Source organism: Neofelis nebulosa, chromosome 10 (assembly GCF_028018385.1).
Source record: "Neofelis nebulosa isolate mNeoNeb1 chromosome 10, mNeoNeb1.pri, whole genome shotgun sequence".
NCBI lineage: Eukaryota > Metazoa > Chordata > Mammalia > Carnivora > Felidae > Neofelis > Neofelis nebulosa.
Genome location: NC_080791.1, coordinates 87,135,745 through 87,161,672, shown reverse-complemented (window position 1 = coordinate 87,161,672; position 25,928 = coordinate 87,135,745). Strand labels below are relative to the sequence as shown.

Sequence of the window (25,928 nt, the reverse complement as noted above, 5' to 3'; positions counted from 1 at the left end):
AGTGACACCTAGTGGCAACTCAAGTCACCATTAAAGAAAAACATCTTGAATGTCATTTAAGGAAGCAGTATAATTGCGTGCAAATTCAGAACCTAAACCATTCCATTCTAAACCATAGAAAGGAAAGCAAACTACAAAAATTACAAGTATTGCCTTCCATACACACTCAAAGCACTGAATATCTTTTTTTTAATCTTTAAAAGAATTAAAAAATTTTTTTCCATTTTAATTTTTGGGTGTGGGGAGGTGGGGGGTAGAGAGAGAGGGAGACAGAAAATCCCAAGCAGGCTCTGTGCTGTTAGTGCACAGCCTGACACGGGTCTCAAACCCACAAACCATGAGATCATGACCTGAGCCAAAATCAAGACTAAACACCCAGGTGGCCCAAAGCACTGCATTTCTTTATAAATTCTGATGTGCAAACTTCATGAGTAGCTTTTATTTTTTTATTTTTATTTAATTTGAGAGAGAGAGAGAGAGAGAGAGAGAACGAGAACATGACCTGGGGAAAGGGGCAGGGGGAGAGAGAATCTCTAATAGGCTCCCAAAATGGGGCTCGACCCTGAGATCATGATGTGAGGCAAAATCAAGAGTCAGACGCTCAACTACTAACCAACTGAGCCACCCAGATGCCCCACCATTCTCTTTCTGTTCAAATAAGCTTTAAGATAAGCTCCCAAGCAATGAGCTTGTAATGTCAGAATCCAACCTGGTCATCAACCTCAACAGCACCCCAACACATAATTCACCATTTACATTCAATCTGAATTTCTCATGTGTCCCCCTCTTCCATCCCTACTGCCCCAACTTCAGACTTTCAATTTATACCTAAACTATGAGGTCTTGTAATACAAATTCCAATTTTAACCTGTTGCTCCCTACTCAAATCCTTCCAGGGACTCTCCTTTGCTTACAGGATCCCAGGCTTTTTAGCTTTAGCTTGGCATATCCGGCCTTCTATCATCCTTTCAACTTTTTCTGCCTACCTCCAACTTTATGCTCTAGAAGGGTCACCAACTTTTTTCTGTAAAGGGCCAAGTGGTAAATATTTGAGGCTGTAATGGTCACATATTCTTTGTAGCAATGACTCAAATCTGCCACTGTGGTAGAAAACCAACTATATGAAAATATGTAAATGAATCCGCATTCCAATTAAAACTTTATTTACAAGAATAGGCTGCAGGTCAGATTTGACCCACGGGCCAGTTTGCCAACTTTTGCTCTAGAATGAACTGCTTGGTATTTCTTACTTATATTCACAACAATTTGATGGCTAATGGAATGTGCACTAGTATATTCTTGTGTTTTACAACTATTTCAGGTTTAGTTTCTAATAAATCAATGTACTTGTATCTGTATCTAGCCAATGAAAATGCTCTTTGGTGTCTTTTAACAAGTTTAAGAGTATAAAAGGGTTTGAAGGTCAAAAAGTCTGATCTATTTCAACCTTTTCATTTTATAAAAGAGAAAAAATTAAGGCACAGAGAGGTCACCTAGATACTGGTTGGCTAGTGGCAGATATACGGCAGTATACATTATATTATATAATTAACAAATATATTCCATATACTCCAAATATATTCCATATACTTATATTCTATATAAGTATACATTATTATATACATTATTATACCCTATTAACTATAGTTTCAGAGTTGCTGCCTCCTAGGCTCATTTTACTCTTTTCTTCCAGCATAAACATAGACTCTGAAGATTAGAACTACAGAGATTACAGGACTCAGCATAAATGATCTGATCTAATCCCCATCCTACCCAAAGAGGCGAGATAACTGGCATGACTATGGCAGCAGTCTTCTTTCAGTTCACTGTTCTTTTCTACTTTATAAGGCTGCATGTATGGGCAAAGTGTACTTCAATTAGTGTTCAAGGAATGAGAATTTATGTATGTATATATGTGTTTATTTTTTAATGTATTTTTATAAAAGCCTAGGCAGAACTTAGGTAGGTAAATCCCCTGAGAAATAAAACAATTTTGAATTGTGAATATCATTGGTTCTCTCTGTTCATGTAGATAATCTAAAGTTACCAAGGTATTTACTTCATAGAGAACTTACCCTCATCATCACTACTAGTAGAATGGATCTCAGGACTGGAGTCAGATTGGGATGATGAAAACTCTTCTTTCCATTTCTTCCGCTTCTTTGGTGGTGGCTCAGCCTTTACTTTCAGCTGTTTAACTTTGGGTTTCACTGAAGGGGCTTTTGTAGTTGTAGTTTTTGGTGTTGGAGGATCAGAAGTTTTACTGCTACTACTTGGTTTAGCCTGAACAGTTCTGCAATGTTACAAACAAACTTCATTAACACACTGCAATCTTGTCAGATTAAAATAAATTAGACCAAAAATGAATAACACTAGTGAAAAAAAGTATAATTACCTCACCAACATCTCCAAAATAAAGCCCAAGTCCCATACATCTCCAATGATGATTTCTACCCTCCTCCCGACAAATTCTCTTGAAATACCCTCTAACCACTGACATTCAGTATTCAGTTATTAAAGGACTATTAATTTAATCCCTATTTCTCTCTCTTCACTCCTTCTCTCCCTTTATGAACTAATTTTCCTGAGGATGAAGCTGAACAACAGGTGATCAAAGGGCTTTGGGAAGTAATGCATGATAAACCACCAATAGCCATATGTAGTAACTCTGACCATCTGAAACTCTCAGATTCTTGTGGTAGCAAGTTTTGGTGTGGAGACCAACTACATCTGTCCTAGAGCCCTTCAAGATTTGCTGTGTTAGTTCTGGAGATTTGAGTGGATAAAATTCCATCATAAAAATAAGGTGTACTGCTTTTAATAAGTTGGAATCTTAATCAAACTAGACCTTACCAGCACTAGATTGAGAATATCTAGGGTCATACCCCCTTTTCCCATACAGATCACAGGAATGTGGCTAGGTCAGTTGTCTTCCAGATCCATGTTCCAGACAACCCAGATCACATTAATATATGATAATTCTATTGTACACTTGCCTGGTAATGTATAGGTTTTAGAGTTTTTTCTCAAAATTTATTTCATTTTAAATTTGACACTCCATTTTAATTTTCATTTTATGGATAAAAAAGAGGGCTTCAAAAAGGTTGTGTTACTCTAGGTCATAAAAAGCTGGATTCAAACCTCCTGACTCTAAATCTATTTTCCCTCCATTACATTAGGGTGACACCAAAAGGCTTCTGGGAAAGAAGAGTACCTATCCCACCACAGATGGTCATGAGCTTTACGGCTCCGGTCTCATTACTTCAAAAAGAATCACTTATTGGGGCGCCTGGGTTGCTCAGTTGGTTAAGCGTCCGACTTCAGATCAGGTCATGATCTCACAGTCTTCAGTTCGAGCCCCACGTCGGGCTCTGTGCTGACAGCTCAGAGCCTGGAACCTGCCTTGGATTCTGTGTCTCCCTCTCTCTCTCTGCCCCTCCCCTGCTTATGCTCTTTTTCTGTCTCAACAATAAATTAAAATATTTTTTTAAAAAAAGAATCACTTATTATAGCAGACACTGAATTTTTAGACTTGTATATAATGAAAAAATGTTAGGCTCTTTAACTGATGTGATTCTTTGTATAAGACATTGTGGGTGTGGGCAGATGACTGGATGGCTCAGTTGGTTTAATGTCTGACTTTTGATTTTAGCTTGGGTTGTGATCCCAGGGTCATGGGATCCACACTGAGTTCGGAGCCTACCAAAGATTCTCTCTCTCTCTCTCTCTCTCTCTCTCTCTGTCTCTCTCTGTCTCTCTCTGTTTCTCTCTCTCCCTCTGCTTCTCTCCCCCACTTGTGCTCTCTCTCTCTCTCAAAAGTTAAAAACAAATTAAAAATTAAAAACAAAAATTAAACCATTGCTGGAGCACCTGACTGGTTTGGTCAAAAGAGCATGTGACTTGGGGTCACATACTTGGGGTTCTGGGTTCAAGCCCACGCTGGGTGTAGAGACTACTAAAATAAAATTAACTTAAAATAAGAGACATTGCCAAAAATAAGCCTTTCATATATATATTACATATGAAAATAAATACCTGATAGTTTGTGAAGGCTTACTTCTTGGCTTTTTGGAACACACTCTGACATATTCCTTTTTGTTTGTGTTTTCAATGAACTTCACGTATATCTTTTTGTATTTACTCTTTGCATCTCCAAAATATCCAAGGTACTAAGGAAAGAAACACTATGAATTACATACTTATACATTCTGTACATAAAATATTTGTTGGCTTGACTATTACATTAGCATCCTTTAAGTTTTTCAAAAGGCATCTCTGGCCAAGCTACTTTTCACCCTCAATAAAAATGATCTCAGTCTCATTCTTGACTGTAAGCCCTTACATAGAAGCTTACATTTGGCTAATCATTTGGCTAATCATCAGATGCTTACTTACTCAATGCTGTTAAATAACTACATAAGTATAAAAGAATCACTTTTGTAAGTCTTCTGATAAATTGGGATGTTTGATTGGCAGAATAATCAATATAGTAGCAGCCCCTGATTCCGTATGAACTTTTTATAGACTAATAACTAATTCATTTTTTTAAAAAAGGTTTTATATATATATATATATATATATATATATATATATATTAGTATAAAGTGATTTAATTTTTAAAAACTGGTATTTACATACTGATTCTGTTTTATAATCAGACTATCAGAGTATTATATTATCAAATTTTATATCAGAAATGCTTAATATAAAATACATTTAATTTAGGGGTGCCTAGGGACGCCTGGGTGGCTCAACTGGTTAAGTGTTTGACTTTAGCTCAGGTCATCATCTCATGGTTCGTGGGTTTGAGCCCCGTGTCGCACTCTGTGCTGATGGTGCAGAGCCTGGAGCCTACTTCAGATTCTGTGCCTCTCGCTCTCTCTGTCCCTACCCCACTTGTACTCTGTCTCCCTCTCTCTCTTTCTCTCTCAAAAATAAATAAACATTAAAAAAAAATTAGGGGCATCTTGATGGCTCAGTTGGTTAAGCATCTGACTTTGGCTCAGGTCATGATCTCACAACTCCTGAGTTGGAGCCCCGTGTCGGGCTTTGCGCTGACAGCTCAGAGGCTGGAGCCTGCTTGGATCCTGTGTGTCTGACTCTCCCTGACCCTCCCCTGCTCTTGATCTCTCTTTATCTCTCTCTCTCTCTCTCTCTCAAAAATAAATATTTAAAAAAATAATAAAAATACATTTAAATTTAAATCATCCTTTATTTTTCCCAGGATAACTGTTTTGTCAAAAAAATAGGAAGGCTAATGTAACCAAGCACTTTACTTACACTATTTGTAGCAGCAAATTCTCTTTGTCCATCTCGAATTTCAGGAACAAACTTCTGTAATAAAGCTTTTTGTACTTTCCAAATAGCTGGGGGTTCTTTTCCTGTTTTTAAAGCCTCCTGTAATATGTGGAATCAGTTACATTTTTAAAAACTGGCAACATATTCTAGATTTATAGAATCTTAGAACTAAAAGAAAAATGAATGACCTATATAGCTATTATTTTTAACCTAGCTGAATTTTTGCAATAATTTTTATAAGGTGGCTATTCAATCTCTGCTAAAATTCTTCCAGAAATAGGGAGGACACCAACATGTACAGTAGCTCATTACCCTTTTGTGTAACTACTGGAAAGTTTTCCCCTAATGATATTTTGATACATTATTTGTGCAGTTTTACAAGAGTATGTACATATTCAAAAAGACCAGAAACAAATATGCTAAAATATTAACAGTAGTTAATTGTGAATGGAAGGCATATAGACAATTCGAATGTTATATTATATTTCTCATTATACTTTTTAATGCCATTCCTCTCCACCCCAATTCAAAAATAAAATCAAAAGCAAGGAAACAAAAACCCAAAAAATATATTATTTTAAGCACAGCTAAAATTGCCTGGTATGAAATTTACCATTCTACCTATGGTTCTATAATTTGAAATTATGAAAATAAGTGAATTCTGTGTTTATTTTATATTCCTATTACTTTCTTTAAACTCTTAAATAAAAAAAAAAATAACCATTTTCTCCAACCCCTTAACAATACAATTGAGTTGGGAGCCTTCAAAAACATTAACATTTCAAAACTGCTCTCATTACTAGCATCTAAATGCAGCATACTGACTAGTCAGAAAAATGCAAAACTCAAAAAAAGTCAAAATAATTTTAAACTGCTTTTTCAAAATATCTGACATCTGCTAGTTTGATTTTATTATCTGGCAATTACAACAGAATAACTATAAAAATATAACTTTTTGCAGTTCAAGCCAGAGGCATACTATTAGTCATTATGAAGGCTTAGTATAGGACATGCCCACTAAACTATGACCTTTACACCTGTGAACATTTAAATCACCTTAAAAGTCTCTATGTCTTCTATCTTTACCACAAATTCATCACGCTCTCTGTATTGGCCTTCTCCTCCACTTTCTGTGTTCTCCTCATCTGTAAAACCTTCTATGGCAACAGTGTCCTGTCCTTTTGCAAACTGGTCTGAAGGAAGCCCATCAAGTTCGCAGGGCTTTGGGGGTTCTGTAGAGTTTATATTTTCCAGGATATTTATTGCAGATGAAGTAGAGCAGGGAGGTTCTTGTTTAACTGCACCCACAGTGGTAGAGGTAGCAGTACCAGTAGTATTGGCAGTTGGGCTAGTAGTTGCCACCCGTAGGGCTTCTGAAACTAGATCAAGCAAATGCAAATCAGTAATACAAACAAATATTTACTTGTTTGGAGTAAAATCTGAACAGTGTAAAAAGAAAGACTCGATTATTTTTACCATCAATTGTTTGAAACAATGAACACTATAGTAAGAAATTAAAATATGGCTGTAAATTTCCAAGAAACAAAGTGATAGAATTACATCTGGATGACAATCAGACTGAGGGCCTCCATCAACCTACTCTTACCCCTGAGTCCATTAAGTAGCACAAAGCTATTTTAAGAACAGAAGGGTGCCTGGGTGGCTCAGTCGGTTAAGGGTCCGACTTTGGCTCAGGTCATGATCTTGTAGTTTGTGGGTTCAAGCCCTGCACTGGGCTCTGCGCTGACAGCTCAGAGCCTGGAGCATGCTTTGGATTCTGTGTTGCCCGCTATCTGCCCCTCCCCTGTTCATTCTCTGTCTTTCTCTCTCTAAAATAAATAAACATTAAAAAAATTTTTAGAAGAACAGAGACACAAAAGGGATGCAAGATAAGAAGGATCAGCTGACCAAAGCTGTTAAGAATTCCTAGAAGAAGAAAAGCAAATTGGATGTGGGAAGGGAAAACAACACCCCAAAATACTTTGAAGAAGCTCTAAGAACTACAGAAATAAAAAGGATTATAAAATAATAACATGAAAAATTGTATGCTAACAAATAAGACGAAATTCCTAGAAAAATGAAAACTAAAAAGGACTCGAGAAGAAATACAATATATGAACAGACCAACAAGTAGGGAGAATAAAAAATGTTAAAAAGCATCCCACAAAGATAAGCACAGGCCCAAATGGGTTCACAAATAGATTCTACCAATTTTAAGTTAAGTAAGAATTAATATCAATTCATCATAAGCCAAAAAAATAGAAGGAAACACTTCCCGCTTCATTCTATAGAGCCAGTATTATTCCAATACCTAAACCAGACAAAACATCACACACAAAAAACCATAGGATCAGCATCCCTCATGAATATATACACAAAAATCTTCAACATAGGAGGAAATCAACCAACATATAAAACGAATTATACATCATGACCAAATGGGTTTTAACATCTAAAGATCAATCAGTCATCATATTAACATAACAAAGGACAAAACCAAAGGATCATCTCATTAGATGCAGAAAAAGCATTTGACAAAATTCAGCACCATGAATTTAAACACTTTTGTGATAAAAATACTCAACAAGCTGAACACAGGAGGGAACTTCAACCTGATAAAGGGCATCTACAAAAACCCAAAAGCTGACATCAGACTTAATGGTAAAAAACTAGATAGATGCTTTCCCCCAAGAAAGATGTCTGAAGAAATAAAATAATCTCTATTTGCAGATGACATGATCTTGTATATAGAAAATCCAAAGGAATCTCCTAAAAAAACTATTTGAGTTAATAAGTTCAGCAAGTTTTCAGAGTATAAAATCAATATATAAAAATCAATAGTATTTTTTTAAAGTAAGCTCTACACCCAACGTGGGCCATGAACTCACAACCTCAAGATCAAGAGTCACATACTGTACCAACTGAGCCAGCCAGGTGGCCCCAAATGTATTTCTATATACTCGCAACGAACTATCCAAAAATGAATTCAGGGGGTGCCAGGGTGGCACAGTTGGTTAAGTGTCCCACTCTTGATTTTGGCTCAAGTCATGACCTCACGGTTTGTGAGATGGAGCTCTGTATGGGGCTCTGAGCTGACAGCATGGAGCCTGCTTGGGATTCTCTCTCGCTCTCTTTCTCTCTGCCTTCCCACTGTTCACATGAGCACACTCTTTCTCTCAAAATAAATAAATAAACGTTAAAAAAAAAAGAATTCAGGAATACAATTCCATTTATAATAGCATCAAAAAGAAAAAAATATTTGGGAATAAATTTCAGAAAAATATAAAGCTTCCCTTCTGAAAACTATACACATTGTTCAAAGAGTTCTAGTGTTCAAAAGTCTACTATTATCCAGGAGGAGAGAAAGATATTAACAGATTTTGAGAAGCAGAAAATACATACTGTAATTCCTACTATAACCAGGAAAAGAACAGAAATATTTCATCAAAATAATGAGGGGTTGGGAATACAGGAATGAGACGAGACTGACCACGTATCAATGATTATTAAAGCTAAGTGACAGGGGTACCTATCACTGGGTGGCTCAGTTGGTTAAGTGTCCGACTTTGGCTCAGGTCATGATCTCACTGTTTGTGAGTTCAAGCCCCCCACTGGACCCGCTGCTGTCAGCACAGAGCCCACTTCTGATCATCTATACCCCCCTCTCTCTGCCCCTCCCTTGCACATGTGCATACACACTCCCTCAAAAAAATAAACACTGAAAAAAATTAAAAAAAAAAAACCTGAGTGATACATACATTGGTTTAATTATATCAATCTTTGTTTATATTTGAAAATGTCTATGGGCACCTGATTGGCTCAGTGGGTTGAGCATCTGACTCTTGATTTTGGCTCAGGTCATGATCTCATGGTTGATGGGATTGAGACCCACTTCGGGATCTGCACTGACAGCATGGAGCCTCCTTGGGATCCTCTCTCTCCCTTTCTCTCTGTCTGCCCCTCTCCTACTCGTGCATACACATGTGCTCTCTCTCAAAATAAATAAATTTTAGGGGTGTCTGGGTGGCTCAGTTAGTTAAGTGTCCAACTCTTGATTTCGGTTCAGGTCATGATCTCACAGTTCACGAGATTAAGCCCTACATCGGGCTCTGCAACGACAGTGCAGAGCTTGCTTGGGATCCTCTCTCTCTCCCCTCTCTGTCTGCCACTCCCACCCACCCTGCCCGTGTGCTCTCTCTCCCTCTTTCTCAAAATAAACATATAAAAAAATAAACAAAAAAAGAAAATGTCCAGAGTAAAAAACTAAGCAAATATTTCTTTTAAAAGAATGTATAACTGGGGCACCTGGGTGGCTCAGTCAGTTAAGTGGCCGAATTCAGCTCAGGTCATGACCTCGAGTTTCATGAGTTCAAGCCCCAAGTTGGGCTCTGTGCTGACAGGTCTGAGCCTGGAGCCTGCTTCAGAGTCTGTGTCTCCCTTTGCTCCACCCCTGCTCACACTTTGTGTGTGTCTCTCTCTCAAAAAATAAATATTAAAAAAATTTTTTTTATTTCTCTTTTATTTTTATTTCCCAGTGTATAATTATTTTTATTTTATCAATGGAGCTTTTGCATCCAGACTTTTTAAATTCTCATGTCATCAAATACATTTTCCTTTTCACTGTGAGCTTTTTTTCCTTTTAATTTTTATTTAATTTTTAAAAAAATTTACATCTAAGTTAGCATATAGTGCAACAGTGACTTCAGGAGTAGATTCCTTAGTGCCCCTTACCCATTTAGCCCATCCCCCCTCCCACAACCCCTCCAGTAACCCTCTGTTTGTTCTCCATATTTAAGAGTCTCTTATGTTTTTGTCCCCCTCCCTGTTTTTGTATTATTTTTGCTTCCCTTCCATTATGTTCATCTGTTTTGTATCTTACAGTACTCATACAAATGAAGTCATATGATATTTGTCTTTCTCTGACTAATTTCGCTTAGCATAGTACCCTCTAGTTCCATCCACATAGTTGTGAATGACAAGATTTCATTCTTTTTGATTGCTGAGTAATTAAAAAATTTTTTTTAATAAAAATAAAAGAATGTATAACTTTCAAATTAGTAAAGGGAAACATCTATATATAAATACTCTACGATGCTCTTTTTATGAAGCTTTAAAACAAACCAAAGCTAAGAAGAGTGTTCAGGTGTAGTATAGTATAATACACATAAAAGGGATTAAGAGGTACATACTTCCAGTTATAAAATAAGTAATGCAGATGAAAATAACAGAAGGAATACAGTCAATAATACTGTATTAATGTTGTATGGTGACAGATTGAGAAATGTATGAAATTGTTGAATCAATAAGCTATGCATTGGAAACTAATATAACATTGTATGTCAAATATACTTAAAAAAACAAAGGTATAGTATTTAGGGATGCATACACAGGTGATAAAATTACAAAAGAAAAGCAAGGAAGTGATTACCACCCCCAACTAAGATAGTGGTTAGTTCTAGAGGTTATGAGTTGAGTTTAATGTATAATATTCAATTTGGGGGCACCTGGTTGAGCGTCTGATTTTGGCTCAGGTCATGATCTCACAGTTTGTGGGTTCGAGCCCTGCATCAGGTCCTGTGCTGACAGATTGGAGCCTGAAGCCTGCTTCAGATTCTGTGTCTCCCTCTCTCTCTGCCCCTCCCCAACTTGCACTCTGTCTCTGTCTCTCTCTCAAAATACTAATCATTAAAAAAATTAATATAATATTCAAATTTTGTACTTTCTTGTTCTCTAATGAGTAGCATTTAACACCATTAAATATTATTCTTTGCTCCACACTTTTGGCACATCTCATTGGTTTTGAAATGTAATGCTCCACTGTCCTTTCTAAGTAGTTAATCATTTCAGTTTTGGTTTCTTTTGAAAGCCATGAGTTATTTAGGAGAAGTTATTTAGAAGTTTTAAAAATAAACTTTTTATTTCTTTGTCCTTTTCTTTTTTTCCTTTCAACTATTATTTATAAAATTATTGCATTATAGTCAGGGAATATGGCTTAAGTAATGTCTGCATTTTCAAATTTATAGAAATTGTATGTGTGTTATCTTACATGTCTTATATTTATTTCCATATGTGAGTTATATTTCACAAGAGAAAATATTTTGAAAGAAAACAGATATGGGAAAATATACCAAAACAGTAACAATAAAATTAGTATGGCAATATTAAAAACAGAAATGAGAAATTAAAAGGGAAAAAGATTTTATGAAAAGGAAATTTAACTTAGTACAATTTTATGTACCCGATCACATGGGTTTGAAACACATCAAGTAAACAGTATTAGAGAAACAATCAAACATAGTTGGAAACTTTAACACACCTTTTTCAGGAATCAACAGATCAAGCAATCTAAAAACAAATAAGGATAGGAAGGATTTAAAAAACTGTTTATTATTCAGAATTTCAAACATACATAAAAGTAGAAAATACAAACCCTCAAATACCATAACCCAGTTATAGTAACTACTACGAACATTTTGGTATACTTCTTTCATATTTCCATCACCCCTTTTATATTTGCTGGGATAGTTCAAGGCAAATTCTAGACCTGTCATTTAGGTCCAACAAACATAAATTTTCTTATATAACCTAATGTCATGTATCACATTAAACAAAAAAAAGAGATATAAAGGATTTGAACAGCATTACCAAATATAATCTATAGCACATAGTATTCATGAATTATTTATAAAAAATGATCATTTACCAAGCCACTAGCAAACTTTTCACAAATATCCAAAGGCTGGCATTATTGAAGCACTCCTTTGACCAAAATACAGTAGGGCTATAAATTAGTAATAAATGAGTACCAACAACAAAAATAGAAACCTATTAGGAAATAGGCAAAAACACACAATTCTTAATAACTCTTAGGTTAAAAAGGAAATTAAAACTGAAATGACAAAGCATTTAGAAAGGAGTGAGAGCATTACAAATTGAAACCAAAGGCATAGGTAGAGCCGGAGTGTGCTGCAATGAAGAAACCTTACACTTTAATGCCATTCATTAAAAAGCAAGGATATACATATAAAAATAAACTATTAAACTCAAGAAGCCAGAGAGAGAATATTAAATTGAACCCAGGGAAGATAGAGAAATTGAACTGAGTAAAGAAAAAGTGAGTAAGAAAATGAAAGCAGGAATAAATAAAAAGTACACTGGTTCATTGAAAAGAACTATTAAATAGGTAAACTTCACAGAATGATAAGGAAAAAGATTCAAACACATTTGGAGCAAGAAAGAGAACATATGTATAGAAACAGAGGGGATTAAATGCTATGTGCAACTTCATAACAGATCAAAAAAATCTAAATGAAAGGGATGATTTTACTAGAAAATACCATACCTTTAAAAAAATTGATCTTGATAGATTAAACTACCTCAGGAAAAAAACTGGAAAGTCCCAGATATATTCTAAGAAAGTTCTACCAAACCCCTATTATATGTGGTAGGTAAATTTTTTCAAAGCTTAGACAAATATAAAAACTCTCCCAATTCGGAGTGCCTGGGTGGCTCAGTCGGTTGAGTGTCTGACTTCGGCTCAAGTCATGATCTCACAATCTGTGGGTTCGAGCCCCGCGTCGGGCTCTGTGCTGATAGCTCAGGGCCTGGAGCCTGTTTCAGATTCTGTGTCTCCCTCTTTCTCTGACCCTCCCCTGTTCATGCTCTCTCTCTGTCTCAAATATAAATAAACGTTAAAAAAATTTAAAAAAACCCAAACTCTCCCAATTCAATGTATAAGACCAGCATAGTCCTGACTATAAAAGTGAATATTAAGACAAAAAACGAAAACACAAAACCAAAAATATAGCAATAGAAAGATTAAGGCAAAAAACACTATAAGCATAGGGGCACCTGGGTGGCTTAGTCAATTAAGCATCCAACTTCAGCTCAGGTTATGATCTCACAGTTTGTGAGTTTCATGTCACAGTTTGAGGCCCTCGTTAGGCTCTAGGCTGACATCGCAGAGCCTGGAACCTGCTTGGAGTTCTGTGTCTCCCTCTTCCTGCCTCTCCCCTGCTCATGCTCTGTCTCTCTCTCTCAAAAATAAAATAAATATTAAAAAAAAAAACAACTTAAAAAAAACACTATAAGCGTTAATCTCACTTATGAATCTAAGTGTAAAAATCCTAAATAAAACACTAGCAACTTAAATCTTGCAATGGATTAAAATAATTCAGCATGACCAAGCAGAGTTTATGGTAGAATTTTCTTAAAAAGGTTCAACATTAAGAAATCAAATAAAAGGGGCACCTCAGTTGGTTGGGTGTCTGACTTCAGCTCAGGTCATGATCTCACCACTCGTGAGTTCGAGCCCTGCTTGAAGTCTGTGCTGGACAGCTCAGAGCCTGGAGCCTGCTTCTAATTCTGTGTCTCCCCCTCTCTCTCTCTCTCTCTGCCCCTCTCCCACTCACACTCTCTTTCTCTCAAAAATAAATAAATGTTAAAAAAAAAAAAAAGAAATGAAATAATATTTTTTTAAGGGGTGCCTGAGTGGCTTGCTCAGTTGGTTGAGTGTCCAACTTTTAACTTCAGCTCAGGTCATGATTGATCCCAAGGTCATGAGATTGAGCCCCATTTGGGCTCCACACTGAGCATGCATGGTGCCTGCTTGGGATTCTCTCTCTCCCTCTCTTTCTGCTCCTCCCTCACTCACTCTTTCTCTCTCTCCCAAAATAAAAAAACACGAAAAAAAAAAATAATTACATTAAAATGAATGGAAATATGTAAATTCTCAGCAGAGAAACAGAAACTAGAAAAAAGAACCCAAAACAAATTTTATAATTTAAAAAATATCTGAAATAAAAAATTCACTGGATGGAATCGGTAACAGAATTGAGAAGGCTGAAAAATCAATGAACTGTAAGATAGGCCAATAGAAATTATACAATGTTTAGAACAGAGAGGAAAAGAAGATTGAAAAAAAATGAACAGAATGTCAGGAACAGTATCAAAAGGTTTTACATTTGTGTCACTGAAGTGTCACTGGAGTCCTGTAAGGAGAGAAAAAGATTGGTACAGAAAAAGTAATGTCCCCAAACTCTCAAATTTGGTAAAAGACATACGTTTTACAGATTTAAGAAGCTCAGTGAACTCCAAACAGGATAAACCCTACCCAGATAAACAATCACATTGCTGAAAACCAAAGAAAAAGAAAAAGTAATCTTTGGGCTAATGGGAAGCAAATGATACCAGAGGGTAATTTGGAACATCAGGAATAAAGGAACCGCAACAGAAATTATAAATATCTGAGTAAATATAATAGGCTCTCTTCCTCCTCTTAAGTTATTTAAAACGTATTTGACTATTGAAAGCAAACCCCTATTAGAGTTTTCAATATATGTAGATAGATGTAATATATATGCCAAATATGTATAACATAAGGGCAAGGGTAAAGGGACCTGTATGGTCGTTAGACTTTGACATTTTACTTGAAATCATAAAAATATTGTTTTAAAATGTTTATTTATTTATTTTGAGAGAGAGAGAGTGCAAGTTGGGGAGGGGCAGAGAGGAGAGAGAATCCCAAGCAGGCTCTGCGCTGTTAGGGCAAGGCCCAACGTGGGGCTTGAACCCACCAACTATGAGACCATGACCTGAGCTGAAATCAAGAGTCTGATACTTGACCAACTGAGCCATCCAGGTGTGCCAGAATCATAAAAATATTAATTCTATGTGGATGGTAATCACTAGGTCAAACACTAGAAGCATAGTACAAAAAGATACAGACAGAAAAAGCAGAGATAAATTTAAAAATGAAATACTAAAAGTTGAAATATTGTTTTTATAAATTTTTTAATGTTTATTTTTTGAGAGAGAAAGAACTGAAAAAATAATATATAAATAAAAAATAAATAATTAAAATTTGTGGGACATAGCTAAAGCAGGGCTTAGAGAGAGGTCTGTAACATTAAATGCATATAGCAGAAAAGAAGAGGGGTCTTAAATTAACAATTTAGGCTTCTACCAAAAGAAACTAGAAAAATAGGGTATAATAAACCTAAATCAAGCAGGAAAAAGGAAATGACGAGAAGAGCAAAAATCAGTGAAACTGCCAGAAAGGAGAAAAAGAATCAATAAAATTAATAAACTTCTATTCAGACCATGACAAAAAGAGAGAAGACACAAATTACTAACATGAGGAAATACTACCAACGACTCTATGCTGATAAATTTGACATCTCAATTAAAACGGAATGATTCCTTCAAAGATACAAACTACCAAAGCACAGTCAAGAAGAAACAGGCAAGGTGAACAGCTCTGTATCAAAGAAACTGAACTCATAGCAAAAAAGTTTCTGACAAAGAAAACTCCAGGTTCAAACGGTTTCACTAACAAATTCAATCAAACATTTGTGGAAGAGATAGTACTACCCAACCTCTTGCAGAAAACAGAGAAGGGAAGAATCACCAAGTCATTTATGAGGTCAGCAACAACCAGATACCAAAACCAAACAAAGGAATTACAAAAGGAAAACTACAGACCAATATCCACTGCAAACATGGATGTAAAAAAATTAGAAAATTGAATCCACTGATGTATAAAAAAGATAATATATCACAATTGCTGAGGTTTATCTTGGGAATGCAAGGCCATGAATATATTTGAAAATCAGTCAATGTTATTCACCATATTGAAAGACTTAATAAGAAAACTACATGATCATTTCAACAGATGAAGAAAAATCATTTGACAAAATTCAACTTCCATTCATTATAAAAACTGTTACCAAACTAGGCAATGTAAAGAATTTCTTTAATGTGATAAGACATCTACAAAAAACCTATAGTGAACATCGTACTTAATGGCAAAAGGTTGATTTTTTTTCCTCCAAAGATCAAGAACATATTCAGAATGTCCACACTCAACTCTTTCATTAAACATTGTATAGGAATGTTTATTCCTGTACATTAGGACAGGAATGAAGAAGGCATTAAGACTGGAAAAGAAAAATGAAACTATTCTTATTTGCAGATGACATAATTTTCTACATAAAAAATCCTACAGAATAAAAAAAAAAAAAAACACAACCCCTAGAAATAATAAGTTGTGCAGATTTGTAGGATTTAAGATCAACATATATATGTATATTATATACACACATATAATATATATTATATATTATATATACTATGTATATAATATACATATATATGACAATTTTTATAATCTACCAATAAATAACTAAAATTAGAAATTTTTAAAAAGCATCATTTACAATAAATAGCACCAAAAATATTTAGGCTCTACATCCCTAAATATAGATCATGTGCAGGATCTATATGCCCAAAACTGTAAAAGACTAGTGAAAAATCAAATGTGTTCATGAATTGTTAACACTCAGTACACTGTTAATAGTTCAGTTTTCCTCAAAGTGCTATAGATTCAAAGAAATCAAAATCAAAATTCCAGTGAGAATTTTTTTTGGTAGATACAGCTGATTTGCAATTTTATATGGAAAAGGAAAGGAACTAGAAAAGGCAAAACAATTTTGAAAAAGAACAAATTTGAATTTGCAACTGTTCTTTTTCAAGGTTTACTATAAAGCTACAGCAATTAAGACTGTGTTATTTTCAAAAGCATAAACACACAGATCAATGTAACAGAATTGACAGTCCAGAGATAGATTCATTCAAATATGATCAACTGATTTTTTATAAAAAATGCAAAGGCAACAGAAGAAGAAAGGACTCTTTTCAACAAATGGTGCTGGAAAAGCTGGACTTCCATATTTAAAAAAATTAACTTCAACCCATACCTCACCTCCTGTAAAAATAAATCAGAAGGGTCAGACTTTGGGTACCTGAATGGCTCAGTCCATAGAGCATGCTACTCTGGATCTCAGGGTTGTGAGTTCAAGCCTCATGCTGGGTGCAGGGCTCACATTTTCAGATTTGATTTATATTCATTTTTTCATATTTTATTCATATTTTATTTTTACTTATCTTTTTTAAATGAAAGGGCCCTCTCAGTGCTGGACCTTTCATTTTTTTAAATTTATTTTGAGAGAGAGAGAGAGAGAGAGAGGGGTGGGGGAGAGAGAGAGAGAGAGAATGTGAGCGAGCAGGGATGGGGCTGAGAGAGAAGGAGAAAAAAAATCCCAAGCAGGCTCTGCACCTACTCAGGGTTCTATCCCACAACCTTGGGATCATGAGCTGAGCTGAAATGAAGAGCCGGAAGCCTAAGCAACTGAGCTACCCAGGTGTCCCTAGATTCCTATTTTAGAACAAAAATTATAAAAGCATTGTTCTACAAATGGAAGAGGGAATATAATAACAATTGCAAAGCACCCTGAATTGGGGGAAAAGGAGTGTAAAATCTTACTAGGATTATCCACGTACATAATGTCTTTGGCTCTAACATTGACATTCCATTATACTGATTTCCCTGTATAACAAAATGTGAATTCTTTAGAAATGAATTAGCAGATGTTTATGCTAACAGATTATTTGGAATACAGGTTGTTTCAGATCACTTCAGCAGTTAAAGGTAGTCTCAAGTCCAGAGAGAAACTAATAAGGTACATCGCAAAACAGGGTTTAACTTTCAAAGCACCACTTTATACAAAAGAGCTAGGCAGGAATAGAGGCTCTACAATCAGACAAACCTGAGTACAGACTCCAGCTCTGTCGCTTACTAGTTGTATGGACCTGCACAATTCATTCACTCTTGGTTATACCATCTGATATTGGAGAGAACAATGCAGATCTCACAACACTGCTACTAGTTCCTAGCACAGAGGTGGTGGCTACTATATTGTTATAAAGATTTTTCCTTAGCATCTTCCTTAAAATAGTTCACATGAGGCAGAGCTTCTTAAATCAGTTCCTCCAAATGTTCATTTAACTACAGAGTAAAGTGAAAGCACACTCAAAGATTTGGGTATAGTCTGAAGCCAACACAAAAAATTTTTAATTTTACCTTAATGTGCATGCTACACATAGTATAATAATATTTAACAGCAAAATGTTAGTCTTCATGTAAAATTGACATACCAAGAAAATATGCCAGTTACTACTACAACAGGGCCCCCAGTACAAATGCCTCACGTCCATAACCCACCTCAAGATGTCTCGGATTAGAGAACCCTGGATACACACTATGTAAATTATGTACCATGTGGTAAAAAGTCAAGAAAACACAGAAGTTCTCAACCTAAACCCCAAAACTTTCCTACAGGGAAGAAACATTAAAAAAAAAAAAGTACCTAAAATACCTACCTATGCATTTTGTCCTGAAAATTTATTTGCAGACCTGCTTCAAGAAAGCTTAAAACCCAATCTGTCACCATAAAAATAAGAGTGGAAAGCCATTATTATGAATCCAAAATTTAAAACTTTACCTGCTTTCTTCTTTTTATCAGAAGTAGCATCCAAAGTAGTTAAGGTAGTAGAGGCGCTTTTATAAATATCATGACCACATACTCCAGGATCTTCTTCATCAGAAGAAAATGAAGATAAATGTTCCAAGTTTTTAAGTTCATTATCAACTTTTTCTGATGGACTGTTACCCCCAATTTCAGACACGGAAGGTGTGGGTGTTGTCGAAGAAGTCTTTGGAAGTGGTGGGGGACAAAATGTACGAACAGTCTGGGTCCCTGGTCGTCTAGTCCTGTTAGGCATTCGTACAGCAAGAGTGGAAAACTGCTGCTTGGGCCCAGATTTCAAAAAATCTAAGAAAGAGGCAATAAATCCTGTTTTGACTTCTGGCTGTTTTTCCTCTACTTCTTTGATCTTCTGTCTCATTTTTTCTTGATGCTGATAACCATCATGGCAGCTCTCTGAGGAAGGAGGAGTATATGGCAGATACACATCTGTTCCCCTTGGATTCTGGCGTTTGCCCTGGGCAGGCCTTTTCAGCTGTTTCTGATTACTGTTGTCTTCCTCTTTTGTTTGCCCCTTTCCAGTTTTTTTCTTCTGAAGGTTAAAATGCATTAAATCTTGATTTTCTTCTTCAATCTTGACACCGATGGCCTCCCCAGGTTGGGCCATGGCCAACAGTGCAAGTGTACTTCTAGTTGGGTTCACTGACACACTGCTGTCATCAGCGGTGAGCTCACTCTCTGATGTAGCACTTTCTCCACTTATACTTCTACTAGAAACAAACTCCTGGCTTCTGTTATTATTTAATGTACTATCCATAGGAACTTCGCTATCTTCCTCAGATTCGTGATTGGTAGCAGACTGTTTCTTGAATGAGCCAGAACTTTGCTCCTGGACATCATGACTTGGTCCAACCACAGGTGAAATTACTTTAGATGCTTTATTTTGACCAGTTTCAATATGCTGTTGATCAAGAGTCATTTTTGACTGGAGGGTTGGTACTGGTGACAGGTTTACAGCAACTTGATTTCCATTTAAGGAAATATCATTTATATTCTGTGGCTTTCCTACTGCGGCTGTCACAGAGTTAAAATCTGAAGTCACGTGCCCAACATCTAATGACTGCTGAAAATGAGATTTAGAATCACCATCTTCAACTGCCGGAATGGTTTCATTTGAAGTTGACTTGGAAAAATCAGAAGGAGTAACCCCACAAGCTGCTGCTGTAGCTGCTAAGATATCATCTACATTTGATAAAATATTTCTCTCATCACTGAGAAGCATTGCCTCTGGGAAACACATTGATCCAAGAGAAACAAAATGATTCTTTGAATCATGTTGACTTGTTTCACTAAAATGGCCCTTAGCTGTTAGATGTTGTTGTAATGGTTTTGAAGACTCAGAGAGGTCCATTTTCATAATTTCAGAAGTTTGAGGATGGAGCTGCTGCTGAGAATGATCACCATTGCTCTGAATAATATGACCATCCATTTGAAGGAAAGGATGTACTATTTGTTGAGGACTTTGAACACGCTGTACTTGTAAAGATGCCTTTACTTGTCCTAAACCTGCCTGCAGTATTGACTGCTGAAGAATTTGTAAATCACAGGCAGAATCTAAAAGGACCTGTGTGTTAGGAAGAGAGGCCTGATGGCCATGCCCTAAAGCATGATTTGGAATTTGAATCTGAGATGAGGCATTAATTATTTGATCATGTTGCTCCTGGACCTTGGCTTCATGTACCTTATGTATAAGAGAATGCTGCGGGTTGAGGTCTTTAGTATTCAACCTTATTTGTGGAGTTTGCATTAAATTAGTTGCCTTCTTAATATCAAGGGTTGCTGCACTGACTTGGCCAATTTGTTGGGTAAGCTGTGTCACTGAACCAACCATGCTTTCTTCTTTTTTTGACCCTTGTAGAGCAATCCCAACAACCTGATCTTCAAGACGAGAATTACTTCTAATTACACTCTGAGAATACCTGTCATCTGCCTTTGACACCTTATAAGCCGATTCTTGAACATTAATTTCTCCATCGGACAGCCTTTGGGTTGATGACTCAAGAGACACTTGTGGCTGCAATACCTGCAACTCTTGCATTGGAAAATCCTCTTCTTGCTTTGAAGATGTATACACAGTTGAATCAAGTTTTCTTTCAGCATAAGACTTTGGATCAGGGGAAGGTATGTTATTCTGTAATGTCTGACAGTGAGTAGAGGATGCAAAAGATGATGACTGGGCAGCAGGCAAAAACTTTTGGGACTGGGGAGATGATGACCCTTGAGTCTGAGCATTCTGGGAAGAATGCATGGAAATATAATTCTGGGTTGGGCTAGAATCTGGCAAATTCTGAGCCCGAGTGGCAGAAGAGTAAGAAAGAGAAGGGGCTGTTAATGTTAGAGACTGCCCTGAAGCATAGCTTTCTGAAGGACTAACAACTGATAACACCTGTGACTGAGATGAATAACTAACCTGTGTCTGGCTAACTGGTGGTAAACCCTGAGAATGACTAGATGAATAACTTTGAGACTGACTAACTGAAGACAGATCTCTTGTTTGGGCAGGGTAATTCTCATTTGTAACTGAAGATAATACTTCTTGTTGATTAGAAGAATAATTAAGTGTCTGATTTTCAGAAGTTATAGTCTGAGATGATCCAGAAAAAGTCAATGTTTTATATAAGGATGGCAACTTCTCAACTTTGTTGGACCTATAAACCTGTGAATGAACAATAGATGGCACATTATGTGGCTGTACTAAACCATAATTTTGGGACTGACTAACTGATAAAAGGCTTGGTAGCTGCGCTGTAGAATAAATTTGTGCTTGGCCCGATATTACAGAACTCTGGTTATGTAAAGGTTTGGAATAGCTTAATGTTTGCACAGGAGGAATTACACTTTGAGGTTTGGGGGTCTTAGTGGATGCTAGTGGTTGTTTTGTAGAACAGCTTTTTACTTTTGTAGCAGATGGAGGAAACCCTGATGATGGAATTGTAGATGAGTAAGACTGAGCAAGTTCCACTGACACCTGGGAGGTCTTCTGTTGTAATCCTCCATTGCTCACCTGAGTAGAATCTCCAACTGGGCTACAGGATAAAGATGACTGCCTACTTGTTTCCTGAAAATTAACCACACTTGCATTTGACAGATAGCTATGCAAGGAATGCTGTGAACCAGTCAGTTGTGCCTGAATAGACTGGGTACCTGAAGGCCGCTGATGGTGTTTAATAACACTACATTCTCGAAGAAGAGCTCTTTCAATGGAAGCAGTAGAACTAGTAAAGAGAGTTGAACTGTAGGCTTGAGGAGTTTGCTGGGCTCCCCCAAGTGCTGAAGGCAACAAACTAAATTGAGGTTGTAAAAGATGGGGTGCAGACTCTTGCGCTGAGCGATACGTTGAAGACTGAGGTGGTATGCTGTTACTTAACGCAGAACTGCCCAGGCGCTCAAATGCCAAAGCAGTTGGAACAGTTCCCTGGGAAGTCTTGATTTGTAGCAGAGGGTCATGAGGATTTAAAATTCCATTTGATGTAGTGTTAAAAGACGAATCCTGAAGCACCAAAGGTGAGGTGGTAGCAAAGTTTCTATTGCTGAAGGTGGTGGGATGCTGATAAGCAGAGAGGGCAGAGGGTGGAAGTGTTCCAGTGGTTGGCAAAGGTCCAGTAACAAACAGCTCAGTTGCTGCTGAGGAATGCATACCTGTGAAGAGAAAACATAAAGAACTTTATGCAATCACAGCACACACACACACACACACGCACACGTTTTTACAGTAGAGACTTACATACCCATAACCCATTATAATCTCTGTAAGGGTGAAGGGGCGGGGGAAAAAAATCTCTGTAAGACTGAAAAGCCTGATAAGCTAGTTCTACATGTAAATTTAAAAAATTACATTTCAAGACAGCTAGCTTTCTTAAAAGCAAAAACAAAGTTACAAAGGTATTAGCAATTTGTGTCTATAATTGTTATAGAAATGAGTTTATAGTTAGATAATGCCATCTGAAAATTAAGAAACCAGTAAAAATGTACACAATCTCTAGTGATTAATTTATCCTGAAATCTCAATGCAATAGCAACAAACTAAAATGTTCATAACATTAAAATGAAAACTAAACTCTCTACATTTAACATGATAAATAAATCTAAAAATAAACAGTGAGGTTAACCCTGCAATTTCCTTTATCAAAATATATAAATTTTAAAAATCTCTTGGATTCCAAATTTTGGTTTTCTATGAACAACTTCCAATGACAATAGATGTGTGCTTATTATACAAGGCTGATCAGAAATTAATAAAGTATTATCAATAAGATTATTAACATTTCAAGAAACCATTCTAGCCACATATAGTAAAGTGAAAATGTATAGTCTTATGATCTAAAAATTCTACTTCTAGAAATTTATCATATAGCAATACATGGACACAATGATATCTATACAAGATACTTTCTTATAGTTATTGTCTGTAAGAAGTAGAAACAACCCGTATGTATACCAACATGGAATGATCAAATAATTATGGCATATCCTATTAATACTATTGCTACAAACCCTGAGTACGTGAATATAGATGTTTTGATATACAAAGATATCAAAGAACTGTTAACTCTTCTCTACAAAAGTGGGAATGTAGTTAGGAAGTATCACTTTCCATTTCATATAACTTTTTTGTTGTTTCCATGTTTTTTGTGAGCTTCCATTAAAATTTTGTTGTTTATTTTAGAAAAATAGGGGGAAAAAAGATTCTCTGGCCCTTTCAAAAACCTTTTTCTCTCACTTCTTCCCATTAAATGTCAAAAAATATTGCTACTACAAAGACAGAAAGTAATCTAGTTATACTTAAAAGAATAAACATTTAGTATTTGTGTTTAAAATAATATAATCAGGGGCGCCTGGGTGGCGCAGTCGGTTAAGCGTCCGACTTCAGCCAGGTCACGATCTCGCGGTCCGTGAGTTCGAGCCCCGCGTCAGGCTCTGGGCTGATGGCTCGGAGCCTGGAGCCTGTTTCCGATTCTGTGTCTCCCTCTCTCTCTGCCCCTCCCCCGTTCATGCTCTGTCTCTCTCTGTCCCAAAAATAAAAAATGTTGAAAAAAAAAATTTAAAAAAAAAAAAAAAAAAAAAAAAATAAAATAAAATAATATAATCATAGAAATTGGAATAGAAAGCCTAACTGATTATGTGTAATGTACAGTTATTCCAGGGAGCAAAAAAGGAAGAAGCTACTTTGTTTCTTAATATTCTCCTTTATTTCACATTAAAACATTATCTCCTTGGAAGCAGAAAAAAAACTGCTAAATTGAGGAGCTCTATTAATGGAATTATATCAGAATAGTAAAGTATTATTTCCTATAGCTATTATTTAAAAATATCTCTTTGGGGCACCTGGGTGGCTCAGTTGGTTGAGTATCTGACTTTGGCTCGGGTCATGACAGGTTCCTCAGTTCCAGCCCTGCATCAGGTTCGCTGCTATCAGCCCAGAGCCTGCTTGGGATCCTCTGTCCCCCTCTCTCCCCCGCTCACACTCTCCCTCAAAAAAATATAAACATTTAAAAAATAAAACATCTCCTCAAATAATAAGATGACATGTCTTATTATTTAAAACAAAGCCTTTAAAAAAAAAAAAAACACCTAACTTTCCTGTCACCCTGAGAAAAGTAAAAACATACACATAATTTTGGGGGAGAAATAAGTGAAAAATGGAATGTATATATAAACAGGGAAAATATAATATCAGCTTGTAATGTCCACTACAGTTTAATTAATGTCAGACTAAATTCCTCATCTGTATGAATAAAGGACTAGACAAGATAATCTAAGGCCCCTCTAATTCTATGGAACATCAGATAATTCAAATAAACTGATTTAAATAACTTACCTAGAAAATTTCAAGCTTGTACATTTTGAGAGTAATTCAGAACTTTAAATAGTGATTTAATCTGTTCAATTCTGGATAACTTTACATTAAACTCTAATGATGAAATCAGTCTCAAGATTGTTTTTTACTGTATCATCTACTCAACCTGAAGTCACTAAGATAAATGAATTTAATCGTTCACCAAAAACCAAAAAAGATAAATATGTGAGGTGATAGATGTGTTAATTAATCAACTGCGGGGTAATTCTTTCACAATGTATGGTGAATCACAACGTATACTTTAAACATATTATAATTTTATGTATCAATTATACTTCAATAAAGTTGAAATGGAAAAATAAAAGAAAATTTAATTTTTGCTTTTATTAAGTAGACAAGTAGCTACATAAACTGCCAGATAGGAACTTTATACCTAGGGTTTATCTTCAATAATTATCTATCTTCTTCAATCTGTTAAGTTTTCACCAAAGTGACAAATCTGAGTTTCGTCCAACTTAAAATTGTGAAAAATTCCAGGTTTTAAATTTCACCGGAAAACCAGTAATTACTCTCAGCTACACTATATAATGACAAGGCCATAAAAATTTTTATCAGTATTTTTTCTGGACTTATAAGTTCTGAAAACAAGAGTGCCCGGATGCCTCAGCTGGTTAAGCATCTGACTCTTGATCCTGGCTTGGGCCATGATCTCATGGTTCCTTGGGAGTCTCTCTCTGCTCCTCCCCCACTCATGCTTTCTCTGAAAATAAATAAATAAACTTAAAAAAAAATTGTGAAAACAAAGAATCACCTGTCTGCCAGGATGGAGCCCTGAATTGTGGTAAAAGAGTAGTTCCTGAAGAAGCAGCCTGAGCAGTTCGGGATTCAACAGCAGAGAGAAAATTCATCACTGAAGATTCTTTAGTGTTAGTGCTGGCACTGTTCACACTAGTATCAAATATTCCAGAAAGACCTATGTTTGAAGATAAAATATGTCACAAAGTAAAATATTTAATAATACAAAAGTATATTCCTGTTCATATTTAATTAATTTACCTATTTTTTTTGAGAGACAGAGAGAGTGTACCTGGGAGCAGGGGTAGGAGGAAAGAGAGAATCCCAAGCAGGCTCCATGCTCAGTATGGAGCCCTTGGAACCTGACGCAGGGCTTGATCCCATGATTCTGGGACCACGACCTGAGCTGAAACCAAGAGTTGAATGCTCAACTGACTGAGCCACCCAGGTGCCCCCAGAGAGTCCTTTTTAAAATAAAAACAGGGGGGTGCTTTGGTGGCTCAGTCGGTTAAGCGTCTGACTCTTTGATTTTGGCTCAGGTCTTGACCTTGCTCGTGAGACTGAGCCTGGCATAGGGTTCCATGCTGACAGCACAAAGCCTGTTTGGGATTCTCTCTCTCCTCTCTCTCTGCCCCTCCCCCCACTCATGCACTCTT

The 25,928-nt window shown here is 36.3% G+C and overlaps 1 protein-coding gene across 5 annotated transcripts in view; it reads right to left on the bottom strand.

The window, feature by feature from the left end:
* QSER1 (glutamine and serine rich 1) overlaps window positions 1-25,928 on the bottom strand; it is an 84,382-nt gene that overhangs the window by 20,690 nt on the left and 37,764 nt on the right. For all 5 annotated transcript variants that reach the window (XM_058688565.1, XM_058688566.1, XM_058688568.1 and 2 more), the window contains 6 exons: window positions 25,289-25,450; window positions 18,639-22,319; window positions 6,355-6,677; window positions 5,281-5,397; window positions 4,036-4,169; window positions 2,076-2,293 (listed from right to left, as the gene is read on the bottom strand). In XM_058688565.1, coding sequence (XP_058544548.1) covers window positions 2,076-2,293; window positions 4,036-4,169; window positions 5,281-5,397; window positions 6,355-6,677; window positions 18,639-22,319; window positions 25,289-25,450 — 4,635 coding nt within the window. The remainder of the gene's footprint in view (window positions 1-2,075; window positions 2,294-4,035; window positions 4,170-5,280; window positions 5,398-6,354; window positions 6,678-18,638; window positions 22,320-25,288; window positions 25,451-25,928) is intronic.